Source organism: Streptopelia decaocto, assembly GCF_964273445.1.
Source record: "Streptopelia decaocto genome assembly, chromosome: 6".
In the NCBI taxonomy this organism is placed as follows: Eukaryota; Metazoa; Chordata; class Aves; order Columbiformes; family Columbidae; genus Streptopelia; species Streptopelia decaocto.
Genome location: NC_138660.1, coordinates 30077417 through 30095459, shown reverse-complemented (window position 1 = coordinate 30095459; position 18043 = coordinate 30077417). Strand labels below are relative to the sequence as shown.

The 18043-nt window shown below is 39.1% G+C and overlaps 1 protein-coding gene across 1 annotated transcript; it reads right to left on the bottom strand.

Moving 5' to 3' along the window:
* Positions 1 to 229: 229 nt before the first annotated feature.
* DNAJC10 (DnaJ heat shock protein family (Hsp40) member C10) lies at positions 230 to 18020 on the bottom strand. Its single transcript, XM_082055649.1, has 23 exons — positions 17898 to 18020; positions 17032 to 17393; positions 16179 to 16344; positions 14659 to 14709; positions 13927 to 14009; positions 13611 to 13742; positions 12999 to 13092; positions 12703 to 12780; positions 11832 to 11875; positions 11374 to 11511; positions 10824 to 10913; positions 10115 to 10228; positions 8718 to 8832; positions 6967 to 7094; positions 6702 to 6818; positions 5436 to 5537; positions 4814 to 4969; positions 4501 to 4634; positions 3626 to 3679; positions 3223 to 3370; positions 2967 to 3086; positions 1877 to 1993; positions 230 to 1325 (listed from the first exon to the last, which is right to left on the bottom strand). The coding sequence occupies exons 2-23, from the start codon at positions 17230 to 17232 to the stop codon at positions 1314 to 1316; spliced, it is 2394 nt and encodes a 797-aa protein (XP_081911775.1). The 5' UTR covers positions 17233 to 17393; positions 17898 to 18020; the 3' UTR covers positions 230 to 1313.
* Between the last annotated feature and the right edge of the window lie 23 nt (positions 18021 to 18043).

The window sequence follows — 18043 nt, the reverse complement described above, 5'->3', positions numbered from 1 at the left end:
TTTTGATGAGGACACAATACATTCTCTTCTTTCTCAGATTAATACACTCCAAAACTGCAAAGCAATAGGGGGAAGAAGCATTTGAATGTCTCAAAGTTACTTGAATCTCTTCCTTTTATTGCTGCCTTCTTTAGAAAATAAATTACTTGTAGATAACAAACTATTTACAAAGTTCTAATACTAGTCATGCCAGATCTAAATCCAGGGAGAGCAGGGAGAAAAGTCCATCTGACAAGTTCTCAGCAGCATTTTATTGAAAACATGAAACATGTCAATGTTGCACTTCTAAACACAGTACATGTGCTGTTGTTTCCTGTAATTTTTCTTGGCTATTGAGAAGCTATGAAAAATATTACTCTAAAGAATAGGAATTTATTAAGATGTAGGAAGAGACATTGTAATGTACAGTGTTCATTATTAAATTAAAAAAGGCACTTGCTAGCCTGCTTGCCTTAAAGATTATATAAAAAACAAAACCCCCAAAACAGGTCTGCGGAGAAAGGAAAAGTGGTAATACCAAAAGAGGTTAAATATGTCCACAGAATACATTCATATTTAATAGACAATAATGAAGTTATGACCTACTATCTTAAGCAGTTGCTTCTATGGCATAACTTACATTTTGAAAGTCAACAAAATGCTGAGTTTGAAGTCCTTGATTCTTACAAAAATAAAGTAGAAAAAAAGCACAAACCAACCAAAGAAGCTCTTCAAAGTTCTGTCCATCCTCTGGCTCTTAGCAGTGCCACGATCCAGTGATCCACCCAGGGCAGAAGCGCTGTGATTCAAGACACCTGCTCCCAGTTCTGGATTGTATTTCTTAGCAATGGACTAGACAATCATGTAACCCCAAAGCAGAATAATCACCAGGTGAACTGTCTTTCCACCGGACAATCCCTCGTGGTGTTTCTGCATTGCAGAGCGGTTTGAGTGCATATTCAGCCACGGGCTGAGTGCCACCTTCCAAATGTGTTTGAAAAGAGACAGAAAAATAGAAAGAACTAGGAAATGGGAAGGCAAAAGTGACACAGACCTCATTTCTGGTCAGCTCCACCGTTTGACTAGAAAAAGGTAGTTGCTGTATCAGAGGAGGGACGCACAGAATCCGTTTGCAGAAACATTGAATGCCAAAACCAAAGTACTTTCGTCTCCCCACAGTTTAAACAGAATTCGAACAGTCACGTATGCCTGTGAACAAAAACTCGTTTTCATCTCGTCCTGTCATGAATGTGATCAGCCTTTCATGTTCCTCACGGTGTCTTCTCTATTCACAGCTTCAGAATATTTTGAATTGTATTTACTTCCAGTACCACTTAGAGCTCATCCTAGTGACAAGAAAGTAAACAATTAAGTTATTCTGTAAGTTTTGTTGGTTTTTTTTTTTCTTCTCTGTGATTTTACATTTATCTGCAGCATTAATATTTCAACTGGACAAATGTTTCTTAAATAGAATTCAGAGTATTTCTTAACAGCTCTATATCAATACCTTCTTTCTGAGTTAAAACATCTATTCCAATCTTGCACTCACTGGCCTCTCTAATTTGGGTCCTGCTTGCTAAGTCTGGTCTAAGGATTACACTGAAGGAGGTAGCGCATCTCACCCAGCCACCTTTAACACAGATACCTATAGATTCTGTATGTCTTGCCATAACTGGTGTTGCAATGGGAGTTATCCTCTGTTACAGCTGTGGACATGGAGAACTGGGCTTCAACAAATAATAGTAGACAAAACAAGTCTAGAAGTAAAATGCTCCTGGTACTGTTTGAAGATTCGGGATTTAATATTTCACAGCAAGAAAATAGTAACATCATTTTTAAAGGCTGTTCTTTACAATAACGAGTCTTCTGCAAAAGCCCCCCCAGTAAGTAGTCTTACCTTATTTCTAGATTTTTTTCTTTTTCCTTTATTTTGGATTGCTTCTAGTTTTTCATTCAGAAGGTCAGCAATACCTTTGGCATCTCTGCTGTCTATATATTCACCAAGAACATTTTTCTTAAAAAATAAATTAAAAATGTGTCATATATTACCCATGTTCTACACTGAATGCAAGGAGGAAGAAAATAGCTCTGGTAGGTTGATTTCTAAGCCATACATATATTTTTGTCTCCATTTAAACAATCCTAATTGTCTTTATAGTAAGAACCACTCTTAGCTGCTGGCTTTCAAAACTAAACAAATTTTGTCTTGGGCCTTCAAGAAGCCTGAAGAGCAGACAGAGACAAAGAAGGCATTCAATAACTTTGCCTTCTCTGTATCTTCTGTCAGCAGGGCACCCACCTCGTTCATCAGTGGGCCTACATTACATCTGGTGTTGGTTTTATCTGCCACGTATTGGAAAAAGCTCTTCCTGTTGTCCTTGACATGTTTTACAAGAATAATGGCAATTTCGTAGAACTATTCGGATACTTCTCAACTTTTTAATTTATTATTAGTAATATGTTAGTAGGAAATGTTGACCTCAACAGAGTCACATTGATAATTGAAATGGTTTGGTAAGGTTTGGTTTTGAGACAGAACACAACTAAATATTTTTAAACTATTTTCTATCTTAAAATATGTTATTTAGGTAAAAATTAAAATGAAATGCTGTGATTACACTGAAAGAATATTTATCCTTAGCCAAAATGAAGCTGTCGACATTTCATTAGAGACTTTGCCTGATTTGTGTGGCTGGTGGTACAACCACTAAAAGTTGAAAAACATTTTGTCACGTGAGATCCCTGCAAAATTAAACCTTGGTTCTGGCTGAGCCCACATTTTAGTTACTGTTCTATTGATTTACAGTTTATTTTTCAATAACATTATTACTGTATCTTTGTCTCAGTAGTTTACATATTACTGACATCATTTATTGCATCTCCTGAATGCACTTTGTTACAAAAATCATCTCTTAAATCTTGCTATGAAATGAAATACATCTACTACCAGTCCCCACTCGCCAGCGTACACAAAGCAGCCACTTTACCTTTGTTCCTTGGTAGGGGTAAAACTTGACAGTGGGGTAGGCTCTGATATCCGCCGTCTGACAGGTCTGAGCGTACATCTGACAGTCGACTTTTCCAGCTTTTACTTTGCCTTTAACCGTCTGAAAAGAAAAGACTTTCAATGAGAAGGAAAGGAACATCTGCTATTTTCACGTGATTGTTAAGAAATAAAGGGATGACAAATTCTATGTTGACCATTACGAGTGTAACAATCCGCTACTCCAGTTCAAAGCCTACCCTCGCAAGGATCTCAAATTCAGGAGCAAAATTTTGGCAAGGTCCGCACCAAGGAGCATAAAAATCAATGACCCAGTGATCTTTGCCATTCAGAACCTTTTCTGTGAAACTCTGAGGAGTCAGGTCTACAGACACTTGGGGTAAATACCTGTGGAGAGGAAGAATAAGTCATAATCCACTCAAAACTTTAAGCACATCCAAATTCCTTTTAAGCACAAGAAGAATTTCTAAAATTAAGAATATTAGTGGTCTGGAAAGCCTTTAAAAGCTTGAGTTAAAAGATGTAGCAAGTTTAACATTTTAAATTAAGCAGTACATACACCTGTTTCTCATTCTTGATTTACGTAGCATTTAGATATTAATTTCTTCTGTCTTTGGAACCAAGTCTAATGCAGAAACTCACCCCAGTGCCCAGCCTCTCAGCGAATAGGAATCTCTGTGCCATCCGTTGTAGCTGCTGTAAAAACATGAAAAAGAAAATACAAATCCAGCTCTACAGTAGTTTGAATTACATTTGAAAAAAAAAACACTCTCCAGCGTGGAGATGATGAAATAATAAACTTAAATGTGTATGTTTTAGCATATACTTCTACCTTGCTTTCCAATCTGAATAAGTCTCATGAATACAATTCAAAGATAACGAACTAAGGACTAGAAGATGATGAAGAGAAAAAAGGGAAGAAAGTTCTGTGTCAAGACAGTAAGCAACTTGGTTTGGAGCACATAAGCTTTGATAGTAAACTACTTTGAATGAAGGTAACAACTTCAGATAAAACTGCATCCTCTAAGAAACACAGGAATTAAACTGAAATATCTTAATATTATAAGGAATTAACATCAATTAGAAAATATAAATCAACTATCAATTATATATACTTTTCCTTGATTTGACAGTAGAAGAGCCAGGCAAACAGGTTACCTGGACAAGGATTTCTTATTTGAACTTCGAGGGCATTGCTTAGTTGTGAAATGCCAGTGACAGGTTAGAAAAGAGATTAATTCAAGATTCATATCCACTAATTTACAACTTTATAACTAAGTATTTTTCAACAGAGTTACCTGGTCAAAATCTGACTTGATACTTTTTGGTGATGTTTATTTTAAGAGACAAACTCCCATCTTTTTACGGGAAATAGCTGGCTCATGATTAGGAATTTGGCACGTGTTATATTCAACAACTTAGTATTTTCAACAAGAAAAAAATGGCACTTTTAAGAGAAACTTTATCATCATGTTCCACATCACCTAACATTTCCCAAACTGAATTCAATTACTTACTAATATTGATGAGCTGTGCTTGATCTTTGAGGAAAGAGTCTTATTTCGGGATATCCCCGAACACTTTCTTGGTGACAGAAAGAATAATACTTCTGACAATCCACACTGCCTACGCTGATTAACCCAGTCAACATCTGAAAAAAAGAAGAAAACCCACCATCAAATACGATACTCAGTACTGCTACAATTTCAGTAATATTTCAGAATTTATAGATAAGCTTTAGTATAAGTTTCTAGTTCAAGCAGTTGTACCATCTCCATAATTCCACAGAACAGGACACGATAGCACACAAAACATTTGAATATCACTTACCCTGGCCATTTTTTTCCATTCTGGCATTAAAGCCTGACAAGGTCCACACCACGGCGCGTAGAAGTCAACCATCCAGATTTCCTCTCGTTTCCTTCTCTGAACTAATTCAACAAAAGTCTCTGGTGTTAGGGAGACCACCGAGGGATTTCTGAGATCCTAAAGTAAAGACAGTTCATAGACATACACTGTGCAGTGAGTTATCCCGCACCTACAGTCTGCACCGAGTTCTGAGAATGCTAATTGACAACGCTGGGAACCTCATCCTATGTCCAGATGTGTACATGAGGCATTTTCACCTTAATATTACAGCACTGCAGACTTTTAATTCCTTTCTCCTATGAGGTAGACATCCTTATTATTACTTTGCAGACTGGAAGGCCTCTTAAATTATTTGCTCATGATCTCAAAGAAGTTGACAGTAGGGAAATGAATCCACTGAGTGTCAAGTCCCTCATTGACAGCTGGTGGATCACTCTTCCTGCCCAAGGTTTTCCCACTCTTTATCTTACTATTCTAATCAATTAAAAATCAAACCCAAACCCCACCCAACTTAGAATCTTCCACCTCGGATGGATGAGCTGCGTACAGAGTGCGACTGCAACAAGGGTTCTAATCAACGTACCTCTATAAACTCCAAGATCTGCTCCGCGGAGTGATGTCCTTCATATTCATGAACATCGGACTGATTGAACACAACTGTGGTTGGATAAGCTCGAATGTTATGCTAACAAAACAGACAATAAGAAATTGCAAGGAATTATTAGGCTTCCTGTAGTGTCTTTTTACTGCCCTTCTGCACAGCACAACTGTTCGACCTCACCTGCAGGTGGGAGTTTGAAACCATCACAAATCAGTACAGAGAAGACGCCAATTGTATTCAGAGATGGCATCATTTAATTTCTCAATTTAAAAACCAGGCAGTAGTTCTTTTGCCACGCTCTGCAAACACAGGAATTAATCCATGTGCCTTCTAAGCATTAACTTGAAAGCTATTCCCAGTGTTCAGGTTCATGCTTGTAGCGTATGAATAACTGTATTGTTCACTGTTGAATACAGATACTTCTGTGATTTGAATTCTTTGGTGTGTAAACACATCTACAGAAAACTTGCAAAAAATGTTCTTTGCTTATTGCTCTTGTGAACAATAAAACGTGCAGTTGCAGGAAAGCTGTCAGAATGTAGTATTTTCTGGAATTCAGGAAAAGTAACGTCAATAATTTCTACCATGATAAAGTCATTGAAACAAAAAAGTTCAGCAAATTTAAACATGGAAAACTGGGCAAGATTTTTTAAAAAAATATTTTTCATTCCACTACTATATCTTTAAATAAATGTAAACTGGTAAGTACTAAACTTTCTTCTACTTTGAAGTTGATCCTGCACTTCTTAAGCACTACAAAGCAAAAAGCAAAGTCAGGGTAAATTGAACTAGAAGTGGTTTTGCAGACATCTCCCAAACTTGTATATGTTTTACTGTTCTTATCCTCCTATGTGAAGAACAAAAAGAATGCATCTATGTATTTATATAGACACTAGAAAATCTTTTCTGGTTCTGCTTTAATTTTTTTCCTCTTATAAATGCCAGGAATTATTGAATTCTGACACTTCCAGAGTCTTCCAGTAAGACTATGAAATCACAGCAAAATGTGACATGTTTTTTTGCATTAATATAGTAGTGGTTACATAGTTTGCTCCGTGAAAAATATGATGATACAAGCGTCCTGTTTGGTTCACTACCCTTTAAGAAAGCAATAGTAAAGAACAAGCATTGTCCACCTCCGTCCCCAACTACAAGAACATAGTATTATTTGAAAGGATTATATTTTTATATATATATATATATATATTTATATATATATATGGTTATTTTTTAGTTCCTGCAGCTTACCACGTTGCAAAGCCCTTCGTGGACAGTACAGTCTAGTGTTCCAAATTTCAGCTGCCCATAGAGATGTTTCGATGCTTTTCTCAGCTCTGGCAACAAGGCTCGACAAGGAGGACACCACTAGAACACGAGACACAAGTCAGCGCGACCGCTTTCCCCGCAATCATCTCTGGACACCAAAGGGCACTTTCAGGATAGTGCCGGTACTTTGGTAGGTGGTTTCATAACAGATTTTAGAAGAAGGGAAATACAGATATTAAATATTTACCGGTGCAAAGAAATCCACAAGCCATGGTTCCTTCTCTTTGTCAGGAAAATTCTGGGGTCCCAGTGTGATAACGTGAGAGTTGACACTTTCTTTGGCAAATGCAACAATGTCATATAAGATCTTCTTTCCTTCAGAGAACAATGCAGAGAGGAAACTTTATTTTTCCCTATGAGAGATCTGATTTTAAAACTTACTGACAGCAACAGGAGTCCTTCGGTTCCCCCGACGGAGCTTTAAACATGGCCCTGCTTAAATAAATTCGCTTTTACTCAGGAAGACAATGTTAAACTGTCCAAACATAGGTAGGTACAACACACTCTATATCATAGCTGACAATAAACTGGATATTTACCTGGTATTAGCCAAATAAATATTTTATCCAAGACAAAACATGGTTTTGTCAGACAAAATGATTTTTTTTTTTGGTGCCTAGACTACCGGCTGTTTTACCACCTTACTAGTGGCTGTTGGAATTAAAAAATTACTCTTTAAGATACACTTGCCTTGGCAACGGTATTGACACAGTAAAGACTTCAAGCAAAATAACCGATATTGATAAATCCCAGCTTTTTAGGTGTAACTCAGGTTCCTTCTGACACACAGAATCCCAGAATGTCAGGGGTTGGAAGGGACCTGGAAAGCTCATCCAGTGCAATCCCCCCATGGAGCAGGAACACCCAGATGAGGTTACACAGGAAGGTGTCCAGGCGGGTTGGAATGTCTGCAGAGAAGGAGACTCCACAACCCCCCTGGGCAACCTGGGCCAGGCTCCGCCACCCTCACGGAGAAGAAATCTCTTCTCATATTTAAGTGGAACCTCTTGTGTTCCGGTTTGCACCCATTACCCCTTGTCCTGTCACTGGTTGTCACCGAGAAGAGCCTGGCTCCATCCTCCTGACACTCACCCTTTATGTATCTGTAAACATTAATGAAGTCACCCCTCAAGTCTCCTCTTCTTCAGCTCCAGAGCCCCAGCTCCCTCAGCCTTTCCTCACACGGGAGATGCTCCACTCCCTTCAGCATCTTGGTGGCTGCGCTGGACTCTCTCCAGCAGTTCCCTGTCCTGTTGGAACTGAGGGGCCACAACTGGACACAATATTCCAGGTGTGGTCTCCCCAGGGCAGAGCAGAGGGGCAGGAGAACCTCTCTGACCTACTGACCACCCCCTTCTAACCCACCCCAGGTACCATTGGCTTCCTGGCCACAAGGGCCCAGTGCTGGCTCATGGTCACCCTGCTGTCCCCAGGACCCCCAGGTCCCTTTCCCCTACGCTGCTCTCTAACAGGTCATTCCCCAACTTATACTGGAACCTGGGGTTGTTCCTGCCCAGATGACAGAATCTACACTTGCCCTTGTTATATTGCATTACATTTTTCCCCACCCAACTCTCCAGCCTGTCCAGGTCTCTGATGGCAGCACAGCCTCTGGTGTGTCAGCCACTCCTCCCAGCTTGGTGTCACCAGCAAACTTGCTGACAGTCACTCTATTCCCTCATCCAAATCATTGATGAATATATTGAACAATACAGGCCCCAGCACTGCCCCCTGCGGCACTGCACTAGATACAGGCCTCAACTGGACTCTGCCCCATTGACCACGACTCTCTGGCTTCTTCCCTTCAGCCAGTTCACAGTCACCTCACTACCCGCTCATCCAGACCGCACTCCCTCAGTTTAGCTGTGAGGATGCTGTGGAGACTGTGTCAAATGCCTTACTGCTTTAGTGATGTAAACTTGCCACAGTTTCCCTTACCATGATGAATTTCATAATCTCCAGTTCCTTTTCCTTTGAAGACGGCTAAACAAGGCTGATAGATGTACAGTTTGTTGCAGATGGCTGGTGAGGAAAGGCAGTCAAACTTGCCAACCTGTTAAACAGACAGTGACATTTTAGTGAAGGCTTCCTAATTTATACAGATTAACATGTCCTGAAAGGCAGTAAGAGTCACTAAAAACGGTTAAAATACAGAAAAGTAGTAGCTTTTTTATAAACAGAGGCTTAAACCAATCTTGTAACTGTGGTATTTGAGGAAAACTACTAGCAAAGCTGTATTAGGTTGTTAATTTTTAATTTAAAGACCAAAATGAGGAACAAAACCTTTTAAGAATCCTCGTTTTTTCCACCCCTGCTCCAAATAAAACAGCAAGGAAGCAAACCTAAAATAAATGTGATGTTGAAATTATTCTAGTCAATGCAACAATTTTTTAAAAATACATACCTTATAAATAACACAATCTGTATGTCTTTCGTACAAACTTTGGTTTCTTTTTATTAAGAAAATTCTCAATTATAGGGTTTTCCAAGTAATTAAAATAGTTTCACATATATCAATTTGATGTTGAAGTGTTAACTTTTAATTGTTAACTGACTGGGATCTGCAGCAACGTTTCCCATCAGAGAGCAGACTTACAAGATCATCTTTCCTAACTGCGAGGGCGAAGAATCACGGACTCCACACAATCCAATATGAATTCAAGCGAAGCCGTTTATTACTTGTTATAACTCTCCTTAAATATCTTTTTGACCTGTCCACGCGCTGTCCATGCATCAGAAGGCTACTTGTAATTGGTCAATAGCTGCTGTTCACGCGCCGCAAACTAATAGGTGATTGGACTATACAATTCTTACATAAACTCTAATATTAAACAAAATGTATCTATATTATAGCTGGCTTGCTGATTCTTTTCTTCACTAGACAGTCTTTCTTTTGTTTTACCCAAGGTTGTATAAAGTCACGCACGACACGTAGGCTGCTCGACTCTTGCTCTCTTGCTCTCTTGCTCTCTTGCTGAATACATAGGCCTCAGAGGCCTGTTCAGTTCAGTTCCATACAATGTCCATTAACTTCAAGAAAATCACTCAAATCACCCACAATACTCAGAGGCCTGTTCAGTTCAGTTCCATACAATGTCCATTAACTTCAAGAAAATCACTCAAATCACCCACACCTAACTACTTTTAAATTATTGAAACTGTACGGGAAACTTCACTGATTGCTTTAAATTAAAAGCTTTACTATGGATCTACCATATGATGATCTATGTCTTTCAGTACCAGAGGCGGCAACTGGTAGTAACAGTTAATAACAAAAAAGATACTGACTTGTTGTCTGAATGTAAATGGTGTTTAACACGAGTGAGCCGTCTTACCTGAATATGTTCATCCTTAAGTAAAAATTTAAGTTTCTTAAATTCCTGTAGACCTGATTGATCACCCTCCCCAAACTGAAAGAACAGCAGCCAGCGGTGATGGGCCAGACGGTCCTTGAAACCAGGGCAAAAAACCAAACCAAAAACACAGAGAAAAAAGAGATTATCCCAAACTTACACCACTGCGTAAATTGCTTGTATGTTTAATAAAGGCAAATGCCCAATTATCCATCTGTGTTCCCTGTTGTAGATCAAGCTGACGAGCACAACTACAAGCATGAAAAGAGGGTTCCTCTTTTTTTTTTCCTCATACATAACCTCCCACAGATTAACAAGGAGTATTTTCTTTCCTACATGACTGACAAAATACATATAAAACCCAATTCTCTGCAACAGAGCTGAGTTGCAACGGCAGTTTTTGTGGTTTTGTATTTTGCTATTAAATACACGCCACCCCCTCTTGGTTGTTTTGCTAAACAACAAAAGTAAATGTAGACAAACAATGTTAAGTAATTTTGGCTACATGGAAAAAAAATAGTCGTTTTCAGTTAAATAAATACTAGCTATTTTTAATACTAGGTATTAATATTATGAACGATATTATTAATAATAATATTCATATTTAATACTAGGCATCAATGGGATAAAGTACTGATTAAAAATATAAAAATGCATTATTTGAAGAAATGGTAACATATTTCTAAATTACCTCTAATGCTGCTGCAGAGATCATTTCAAAGTCTGGCAGGTGCCACATTACTTCATGATATATTTCTCTGGCATCCAAGGAGTTAATAAACTAGGAAGAAAAATTAACTGTATTTATTGTATAGAATTGCAAACATCAACCTGACTGTTGATGATTAGTGCTCAAAGTGTCAGGGAAATTATTCTGATTCATTCCTTTCCACCAACTGAAAAGTACAGTTAGTAATACGTTATTTGATCAATTTCTTTTTCACATATCACTCTCAGAATACTGCTTGTTACCTTGCTTTCCCATAATATTGAAGTTGAGCTATCATATTTTGTGGGAACGGGTGCTAAAAGTCTAAAATTCAAATTTCAACCCAAATTTTTTGATCAAGTTTACAAGATTTCCAATCTAGTTTCACTCTACTGATATTTAAGTTTCGGTGATTTGTTAGATTTAGGAATAATATGAATCAGTAACTCAGAGTTGGTAAATTACAAGGGTGAAAGCAGGTAGGTTGAAAAATTCATCTCCTCCTTTTAAAGATGTAGATAACAACTCGTACCAAAACGCCTCCTTTCTCTTTGTTCTGGATGGTGGCTCCAGGTGGGAAATACGCTGTAGTGCTAGAGGAGATATCCAAGTTATCACAGAGCTCGCCCTGGGTGCCACAGTCCATCCAGCCCACATTAGCGAGACCTTCCTGGAAGAAAAACAGACAAAAAACCCACAAACCAACAGAAACAAACACAAAACCAAAGAAGAGTGGGTTTTACTTTCAGGTTCAGAAATCCTTTTGAAAATCCCAACACAAGCAATTATAGACAACATTGAGAAAATGGAAGGAGACCACATTGTGATTCATTAGTTAATATTCATTCATGTGGCTACTAAGCCAAAATATTTCACTGCTCTGAAATTAATGGGTGAAATCTTGGTTGCACTAAACTCAGCGGGAGTTTTGGCTGAACTTTATGCTTTCACGTGTGTTATTTTGCTTTGTAAGAGGTGCACAGTGCTTACCAACATGCCGGCGAGCTTGAGGCGGGTTTGGTAACTCAGGCAATCTGCAAAATACAAATGACTTATTTACGAACATCAAATTTCAAATGACTAATGCGCTAAAGCGACTCGTTTAGAACGGCCCCCTTCCTCCCTGCAGAGGAACGGCTGCAAAAGCCACGGTTCTGGCCAGTGCTCTGGTGTTCAGTGACTTGAGGCTGTACCATCTGCTTATCAGCACCTGACGGTTGTCTACTCTAAGTTAAAAATAACATGAATAATATTGTCTTGCTTCCATCAACACAGAATTAATAATTTATTTGCTATACTAAGGCTGACCTTTAAAATTTCTTTTTTTTCTTTAAAGCGGTATCTACATACTGTCTTGGAATGAGATTTCAATGGAAAGATCAATTTTCTGTGATTCAAATGACTCAGTCTAATAAATACACCATATGCTCTAATGACCCATCCAGCCTTTGAACAGTTGATGCAGATTATTTTTCCGAAAATTTCACTGGACCAATGACTTAACAACAGGCCTGGAACTGGAAATGAAGGCGTTCACCAATGTAAACCCAAGACTACAGCTCTGGTTATTCATTCACAGAGCAAAGGCCTCTTCGTAAGGCTGAGAAATCTTTATTTGTCCAAGGCGCAGCGCATTTACTCGGCTCGCCCAGCAAACCACGGCAACTTTCTCTGGACAATACCTTCCTGTTATTGTCCCTTTTGTCAAACTGCCTCTAAAACGGAGCTTCAATGACCAACAGTCCAAATACTGTGATCGGTTTTTACAACTTTTTATTAGAAGCGAAAGGGATTACGCCACTGTCAGCAAAAGTGGGTTTTTTTCTGTTTGCCTTATTTGAAAAGTATTTAATGCACCTACCCCCACGCTCAGCACAGAACGTGATCAGCCAACCAACGCCAGAAGCAAATGAAGTTTCAATGGCATTAACGAAGTTTCCTAAGAGTGAAACAATTTGCATCAGTCTGTGACTAGTCAAACGTGACTATGAAGCGACAAGGTTTTATATTTATATTAGCGAATTACGGTGAACTATTTTTAATCTCAAAAAATAACACTTGGTTGACAGATTCAGTTGTATTCATAGTTCTTGCCATGTTTTATGTTGTAAAAGCAATTTCAAGATCAACACCCCAAGCAAAATAAGTGAACATTACCTGCCCATAGCTCGGTGACTGTGCTGGTAACATACTGCATGGCAAAGTTCTTCAAGCTCTCTTTTGACCTGTCTCCGTAATATTTCACTGGTTGCTATAGAAGACAAAGAATAAGGTTTATAACATTCAAAACAAGAAAAAAACAATGCAAAACCTATTTTTTTTTTCTTAATAACAGTACTTATGCAACTGCAGGACCCCATCCCCAAAAATCGTAGCCCTATCTGTCCTCTCCTTCCCATACTGGAATGTTTGGAATTTAATTTTAATGTGATTTCTTTCCAAGTCCAGCAACACAAGGACAATTTAGTCTGAAAAACACCAACTCCCAGTGATTACATTTCTATTTCAATACAAATTGCTTGCACCAGTCCATTTAGTGTACGCACAATCTCTGCATTCAACCTCTTAATTCTTATCATTGTCAGAACGTACCCAGTTATTCAAGCGCAATTTGTACCCCAATTAATTTCACCAAGGTGAGGGAAAAGTAATTTATTAAATTAAGTAATACATTGAAAGATCTTTATGTAAAGATCTATGATTGAACGAGTATTAAATATTGTTCCAGAGCTCAATCTTTCTGAAAACACCTGCAGTTTTATCACTCACCATGCCAGTTTTGAAAACATACAGACTGGGATAACTGTTAATCCCTTTCATTCGACAGAGCATTCTATTATCTCCACAGTTGACAGCTCCAATGCGTATTACTCCATCCATCTCCTTAGCAAACTCTCTCCACTAGAAAAAAGGGGATAAAAAGGACATTTTCCTATTAAGATGTAATGAAAAAACCAGCACATTTTATTACTGGCATTTTGAATTACTGTCTTTGGTTTCAGCTTCAGTGTCAAGTTCCACTTTGTTAAGTTTTCTACAGTTAAAAAGGATGAATTTTCAGAGTGAATTTGCTCGCTATACATACCGTAGGTGCCAAGTCATGGCAGTGGGAGCACCGAGGAGAATAAAAATTCACAAACCACAGTTCTCCTGAGTTAACAGCAGCATCTAGATGGAGAAAAGAAAACCGTAAGTAACCAATTCGAATCTATGACGTACATTTTTACTATACTGTTCTCCCCAAAGCTGGTTAAAGTATTTATATACCAGGCACAGTTAGTAACAGTAATTTAGGTGAGATAAAGATGCACCTCGCTTGCACACACTCGCTGTTGTAGGCAAGCGCACAAAAATCCTATTTCAGATTATACCATCACGCTGATTTTCCACATCTGTTCTATTAATTAAGAATACAAGTACTCTCTACAGATTAACCTAGCTGAAATGTGAGATATCTGGTTACCTCAAAAACAAAATACAAGTTCTAAAAGATTTTACCCACTAGAAGTTTCCATTTCCTTACATCACTTTATGTATTTTCTGGTTTCCCCCAGGCAATCCTTTTATGTAGAATCCGTGTCTAAGAGGTGAAAATGCAATTTAAAACACTAAACGGTTTATTGATATTGATCTATTTGCCGACTACCGTTTGCCAGGAAGTGTTAAGAGGTTTTTTTTGTTTGTTTTCTCATCTCAGGATGATTTTCTGAGAGTTTTTTGTATAGATATGTAGAGAAGTCTATAGATACACAGCTCAGAATGTGAAAATTGTTACTTTGGGTTGCCATGTTGTCAAAGCTATTTATTTAAAACTTACCAAATTCCCCTCTGTCCAATGTTATAATTTCAGGATCATCATCATAAATACCTATGAAGAAAAACAACCATCGCTTTTTATTTTTGCCATGTTTAAAATGAAGGAACAAACTATCAACTTCATCATAAGACGGAAAACAGAAGACACCACACTTAGGTTGAAACAGCGAGCTGCCAAAGAGTTTTTACAACAAAGCTGTATTTGTTTCGCCTCTGGTTATCTAAACTATTTAGATGACAAAGGTGTTTCAGCCACAAGCTTTTCCATGAGCAGAATGTGTGAACACAGAGGAACAAAGCGGGCAGAATAAAGGTAAGCAGCTTTTCTAAAAGCTGCCCAGCCCTACCCAGAGCCAGCCTGTGCTCCAAGGACACCAAAACCACTATTAGACACCATTAGATTACACTACTATGGCTACAGATCTTTCACAGTACCTAAGATGCTGAAATGCCATTATACCTGAAGTATACAAAAATTAAACGCAAATAAATAACACGAGAATTAATTTCTACAGGTGACAAGGTACTGTTTAGATTACTATCCATCTATATGTAATGCAATATAATACATACATTCAGCCATACATACATAAAAGATATCTCAATTTTTATATATACACATAAAATATAAAAATATAGACACTCTGCTCAATAGACATTCAAGGATGCTGTTTCCCAATCAAGCAGTGCAACTTCAGGCAAATAAAACTTCTTAAAACTGCTTATCTGAAGACATTTCAGGGTAATTTCTGTATTTTCCTGTGATAGTAGCACCTCTGGTTTATTCAATTTCCATGTGCACAGACATTAATGTTTTAGAGACAGGGATCTATTAAATCAAACTACACCAGAATTTTGTTTTCCAAGGTGGAAGGTTGTTCCAGCTCTTTATTCACAGCAATCAAAGCATGTTCCTCAGGTCCCTATTTTAGTTGACTCCTGTCCCAGCAGCTCTGAGAACTGTTCATCCCAGTCTTTCCCTGTAACGACCTACAATTTGTTGCGGCACACCTTACATCACTTGTCTCAATATCAATTTTGGTATGATTCTGTTATTATTCTTTTGATTTCTACTACCTCTTTACTGATCTTTAACTGTATAACTGGACGTAAAATAGGCCCAACAGTGCAAAAGTCTCCTCTCAAAATCCACTTGGGAATACTTCATCTAAACAAAAAATGGTGTTCTTACATTAAAGAATACTAATGAAACGTTGATAGTGGAATTTAAGTGAAAAAAAGCTTTGCACTTAAAAAAATAAAGTCAGACAACCAATAAAAAAAGGTAAGCAGCAGGAACAAAAGACTAGGTAAACAGATTGTTACTTTTTTTCGGAGGGGGTAGCCATTAACAGGGTAAATAAAAAGCCTGGGTCAACTGAGAGCAAATGACAGGTACAGCAGAACAGGCAGAGATCCGGAGGAGATCCAGCAGAAACGTGTAAAAAGATCTCATATGGATCTGAATATTGCGTTTACTTGGCTGTTTCAACCCAATCACAAATGTAAAGAATAACTCACCGAAATCATAGCGATAATAGTTCCAGCTCTCGTAACGCCCTCCTTGCTGCTGATCTTCAAGCCCTTTCTCTCCGTATTTATCATACTTCTTCCGGAGATCTTCATCTTTAAGTACTTCGTAGGCTCTATTTATTTTCAAAAAATTTTCATGTGCATTTGGATCATTCTATTTAAGGAAAACCATAATTAGTAAGCAATAAAGCATATTGTACATATAACGCTAAGAAAATAATCCTTGGAAATCTGACTATTTCAGGAAATCTGGAGGAGAAACTGATGACATTTAAATTTAAAATCAGTTTCTTTGTACTTCAGAAAATCTGGTAGCACAGTCTGAGCTGTTCCGAGTCCTCTCTCTAGTTATTCTCGTTCTCCTCCCTTGTTCTACCTCGGCAGTCCCACAATTTCTGCTTCAGTCTATTCAATATTTGGAGATTGATGTCTCGGCACAGCCTGGTGTTGTTTGCTGTTTAGATGAGACTTTATGTTAAGGAAATAGTAAGACCCCTAAACTAAATGGAAAGAAACAAGCTCATCAGTTTACCAACAATGTCATATGGTACAGACGTACATTTTCCTTTATTTACAAAAATAAAATCCAGAATTAAATGACCCTGACTCTTTGTTTTACTGCAGCAATCTAATATGGCCCAAATTGAACACAACCAGGTACGACCAGTCTATATCTTTTTGTAAATTCTCTCTGCAGAAAATCTGAGCCGAACCACATTATCAGGTGGTTACGTTGCTTCACAAGAACAAAGAAACACTTTAGATAATTTAAAACCACTTTTTGTTAAAACATTAAGAGTCATTAATTCAACAACTTTGACCTGTTAAAGATGTGACGTACCTGATTTTTATCAGGGTGCAACTTCAATGCCAGTTTTTTGAAAGCTTGCCGTATTTCTCTACTGCTTGCTTCTTTGGACACTCCAAGTAAGCTATAGTAGTCCTGATCAGTGCACACAAGAACTAGGACACATACTAAAACTAGCAATAAGGATCTTTTGAAATATCTAATATAATCTCCTCTGCATACTGAGAACTCCATTATGAAGCTTTTGGAAAGTTTACGGGTTCTGATCCCAGCAAGGTTTGGAAAGAGCCTCCAGTAAATCCACCAGCATTCAGAGATCCAGCCGGATCTAGGACGGAGCTCTTCAGAATGCTGGTTGTCCTACCGCATGTCGCAAGCCTTGCAAAAGTTACAACCTGTAAGAAAAGGGAGAAAAAAGCAATTAAGTACATTTTGCTAATTATTCAGTAAACATACATTAGTAAAGAACCCCATCCCAGCTTGTGCAGACTGCACATGAACACCAGGTTTCTGGATGGCTTTCTGAAGGCCACACAAGTGACAGACCATCTCTTGAGGATGTAGCTTGTGAACGAGGTCATCACGCAAAGCTTTCCAGAACGACACTACGTACCAGCCACTTACATCCCGTTAAAAAAGAGCGGTTTTAATGGGGCTTACTCATCTTCCACAGTCACTTTTGGCGCTGCGGGGGCCATTTCTGCCGGGAGCAGCGGGCGGTTCTGCGCCAGCAGCCGCTGCGGGGCCGGGCGGCCCCCGGGACCCGCTATGGGAGGTGACCGGCGGACCGCGGAGCTGCCGCGGGAGGGCCCGGGGAGCCCGGAGGTCACAGCCCCGCGGGCCGGCGGGGGAAGGGGCTCGGGGCGGCGAGGCCCCCGGGGAAGCGGCGCGGCGCTTACCGGGCAGCGGCGGCTCGGAGCCGGCGGAGGAGCGGGCCGGGCGCGGGGCAGCATGGGCCAGCGGGCCGGGCGGAAGGCGGCCCGGGCCGGGATCCGGCTTTGGGCCGGAGCGGGCGGGGCCGGCGTGACGTGGCCGCCGCGCCCGC